General features: G+C 40.6%; 1 protein-coding gene across 1 annotated transcript; it reads right to left on the minus strand.

Moving 5' to 3' along the window:
- Positions 1–1,449: 1,449 nt before the first annotated feature.
- Positions 1,450–3,759, minus strand: LOC141665055 (uncharacterized). Its single transcript, XM_074471037.1, has 4 exons — positions 3,359–3,759; positions 2,709–3,003; positions 2,374–2,561; positions 1,450–2,125 (listed from the first exon to the last, which is right to left on the minus strand). Exons 1-4 carry the CDS (start codon positions 3,757–3,759, stop codon positions 1,450–1,452), a joined length of 1,560 nt encoding a protein of 519 aa, XP_074327138.1.
- Between the last annotated feature and the right edge of the window lie 287 nt (positions 3,760–4,046).

Raw genomic sequence — 4,046 nt, forward strand, 5'->3', positions numbered from 1 at the left:
ATGTATATGTCTTTCGCTTGTGAGTCTCAGTCTTGACACTTGTGTGTTTCTGCATTGTTCCAGTTCCTCTCGGGCTTTACTTATATTTTGAGCAAGTTTAAGAATGAGGGTGATGGAGAGCTCGTCTCTCGGCTTAATGCTGATTTGGCTGCGATGTCATGAGAGAAGAAAAAATTTGAGGATTTGTACAGGGTCCGAATGTTGAGATGGGGAGTTGGCGATGGCCAATAAAAAGTTAAGAAAGAAAGTTGGTGAGATGGAGGTGGAGCGAGGTGTGGAAGATATGAGGATCTTCGAGTTAGAACAAGCTTTGAAGGATATGACCATGTCGAGGGATGATGAGAAAGAGAAGCGTGAGAGAGCGGAGGCCGAACTTGCCAGTGTGATTGCTTCAAACAAGACGTTGATCGAAGATAATAGCCAGATAAAGGTTGACCTTGAAAAAAGTGTTGAAGACATAGCGAAGGCAGTGGGTGATGGCTAAGGGCGCTGTTTGACGAGGTTGTCAGGTGTCGGCGTGGATATTACAGGACATTCGTTCGAGGAGTATGTTCAGGACTTCGCCTTGGAGAACGCGACCCCTCGAGATCCCCCATCACAGGAGAATGCTTGAAGGAGGGGAATGCCCCGTGATTGATGTAAGAGTATTTTTATTGTGGGATTTGTTGGTTAAGTATTTTGACTTTGATCTGATGTCTTCTATGTTTTGAAATGGTACTTTGTGGGATTTTCATCGATGACGTGGCTATCTTCTTGCTATCGGACTTTTCTTAGATCATAGATGTGATGTGCTTATAAATTGCATGTGTATTTATGTTTTCAAGATTTTCAGCTTGTTTCGAAGTGAGTCTTGTAATTTGACTTAAGTGCTTATTTTTACGACATTGATTTTTTCTAGCTGTAAAATGAATTTTCTTAGCTTTGGCTTTATTTATTTTCACTTGATGATTTTTGATGAGTAGATGGTACTTATTCACTTGTCTTTGTTAGCTTGCATGTCCCATTATGACCTTGTTGTTTTTATTTGTTTGACTTATTGTATCTATAACTAGTGTTTTCATAATTTGTAGAGAAATGTGTCATATTGTGATGTCGTGAGGTTTCCTTTTGTAATAACTAAATTAGTGATCGTAAATCAGCTGAAGATCTGTTATTTAGTATCCTATTTCAAGACTCCATCATAAAAACTAAGTAAGTATTTTTTTAGTTGAGTAACTTAGGGGACTCTATGTATTATCAAATATGTAAGATCGTTCAATAATATAAGGAGTATTGTCAAATTACTGACTATTGTTGTTATAAAGGGAATAAAGAATTTTAAAGAATTGTATTTTTATAAATTAATTATCACTCGTGGGGGCCTCATAACAACCCTGATTGCATCGAGGGTTGATAATTGATCTGGAAAATACTGTCTTAAAAGTTTTGAATATTACAGATAAAAGTATATCACTGGTAGAATTTCTTAAGATGAATGTTGTTCCATGCATTTTTAATTGGCAGACCATCCAGGTGTGCAAGTTCATAAGTTCCTGCGCTTACCACTTTTGACACCCGGTACGGACCTTCCCAAGTCGGTTTAAACTTTCTTGATACCGTGGGATGCGATGTTGCGGAATCACGGAGCACCAGGTCATTGACCTGAAGATTCTTGGCCTTGACTTTCTTGCTAAAGTACTTGGCCATCTTATCTTGTTGTGCAATCATTCGGAGCCGTAATTCCTCTCTTGTTTCCTTGAGCAGGTCATTGTGAAAACGCAGGCCCTCGAGTGCTAGCGAAGGGTCGAATATCTCGACCCATGGGTAGTTTAAGCTTATCTCGACAGGTAGAACTGCATCGATGCCATATGTCAAACGGAACGGTGTTTCGCCAGTTGCGGATCGGGGTGTCGTCCTGTAGGACCATAGCACATTCGGGAGTTTGTCAACCCAACAGCGAGGGATTTCTTTGATCATTTTATTTAAGACTTGTAGGATAGTTCTATTTGTTACTTCTGCGAGCCCATTAGCTTGTGGGTATGCGACCGAGGCTTTGATGTGCTGGATTTTTAGTTCCTCTAAGGCCTTCCCAAATTGAGCCCCCACAAATTGTGTGCCATTGTCGGAAATGAGAATCCTTGGGACTCTAAATCAAAACACCACGTGTTTCACGAAAAACTCAATCATTTCTTTCTCTATGATTTTGGAAAAAGGATTTGCTTTGACCCATTTGGTTACATAATCCACCGCGACTACTACATATTGGCATTGATTTTTGGTTTTTGGGAAGGGACCCACGATGTCTATCCCTTACTGATTAAAAGGGCATGGAGCGAGTTTTGAGTTTAGCTCAGTAGTGGGTTGATGGCTGACATTACCATGCAGCCGACACACTTGGCACTTCCTGACATCTCCTCACAGTCTTTGCGGATCGTGGGCCAGTATAATCCTTGCCTGATGATTTTAAGAGCTAATTTTTTTGCTCCGAGGTGTTCACCATAAATGTCTGTATCTACATCAACCATCGCCTGATAAGCCTCATTCGGGCTCAAGCATCGCAGCAGTGGTTCAAATAAGGCTCGCTGATACAACAATGAGCCAACGACACACTAATTTCTTACCTTAAACATGAGCGAACGAGCTTCATTTTTCCCCTCAGGAAGTCTATTTTCTAATATGTATTCGAGGAACGGTGTTCGCCAATCAGAGTTGCTTTGTATCTGATTTACAGATAACTCATCCATGGCTAGAGATGTCAGAATATCAACATATATAAGCTCGAGGTTGATGGGGAGGTTGGAGGATGCGAGTTTGGCTAAGGAATCTGCCCACTGATTTTTCTCTCGGTCGACATTCGAGAGCTTCCATGAAGAGAATCTTTTAAGCAAGTCTTGTGTTTGTGCAAGGTACAAAGCCATTTTTTCATTGTGTGTTTTGAACTCTCCGTTTATCTGTTTGGCTACCAACTGAGAATCGCCGAATATGTCGATAATCTCTGCCTCTAGATCCGCTGCAGTTTCAAGCCTGCAATCAACGCCTTATATTAGGCCACGCTATTTGTTGCTGGGAACTCAAATTTGAGAGCATGTTGGATCTTTAAGCCTTATAGGCTAATCAGGATTATTCCGGTTCCTCATGAGTCAGCAATGGAAGATCCATCAACAAATAATAGCCATGGTCTTGACTAACCTTCATCGGATTTAGGGGCTTTGGCTTTGAATTAACACTCTGCTATAAAGTCTGAGAAAACTTGGGCTTTGATCGTCGTTCGAGGTTTATACTCAATGAAGAACTAGCTTAGCTCAATGGTCCAAGCGGCGAGTCTACCTGTCATGTCAGGTTTATGCAGGATTCTCTTGAGGGGTTGATTCATGAGTACTTGAATTTCCCTTGCTTCAAAGTAGTGCCACAACTTTCAGCTGGCGAAAACCAAGTCATAAACCAGTTTCTCGACCTGCGGGTATCTTGTTTCTGCATCACGTAACGAGTGGCTAATGTAGTACACCGGATTTCATTCCCTTCGTCATGTCGAACCAAGACGGATGCGATTGTCTCATCGGTAGCAGATAGGTATACACGCAATGGCTCGCCTGGTACGGGTCGAGTGAGGATGGGTGGATTTGTTAAGAAGGCTTTTAATTCAGAGAAACTTTTCTCACAGTCATCGTTCCACTCAAAGTGCGAGGATTTTGAGGCTTTCTTCATCGCGGAAAAGAATGGGATGCATCTTTTGGACGACTGGGGAATAAATCTTCGGAAAGCGGCAATACAACCTGTCATTTTTTATAAATCCTTGATGGATCTTGGCCTTTTCATTTCTAGAATTGGTTTCATTTGGGCAAAACTTGTTAGGCACAAAGCAAGCGCTAATTAAATCACGCAAGTATACGCGTTCGCAAGTAATATAGAATGATTTCTAATTCGTTCCCACAGAGACTCTGATTAATTATATTTAATTAACACTTACTCACCAATGTATGATTACTCTTCAATATCAAGACAATAATAATTAAGGTTGATTAACTAATATTAAATATGAAAATTAAACACTTAAATGATCAATATTA

Source organism: Apium graveolens, chromosome 6, assembly GCF_009905375.1.
Source record: "Apium graveolens cultivar Ventura chromosome 6, ASM990537v1, whole genome shotgun sequence".
In the NCBI taxonomy this organism is placed as follows: domain Eukaryota; kingdom Viridiplantae; phylum Streptophyta; class Magnoliopsida; order Apiales; family Apiaceae; genus Apium; species Apium graveolens.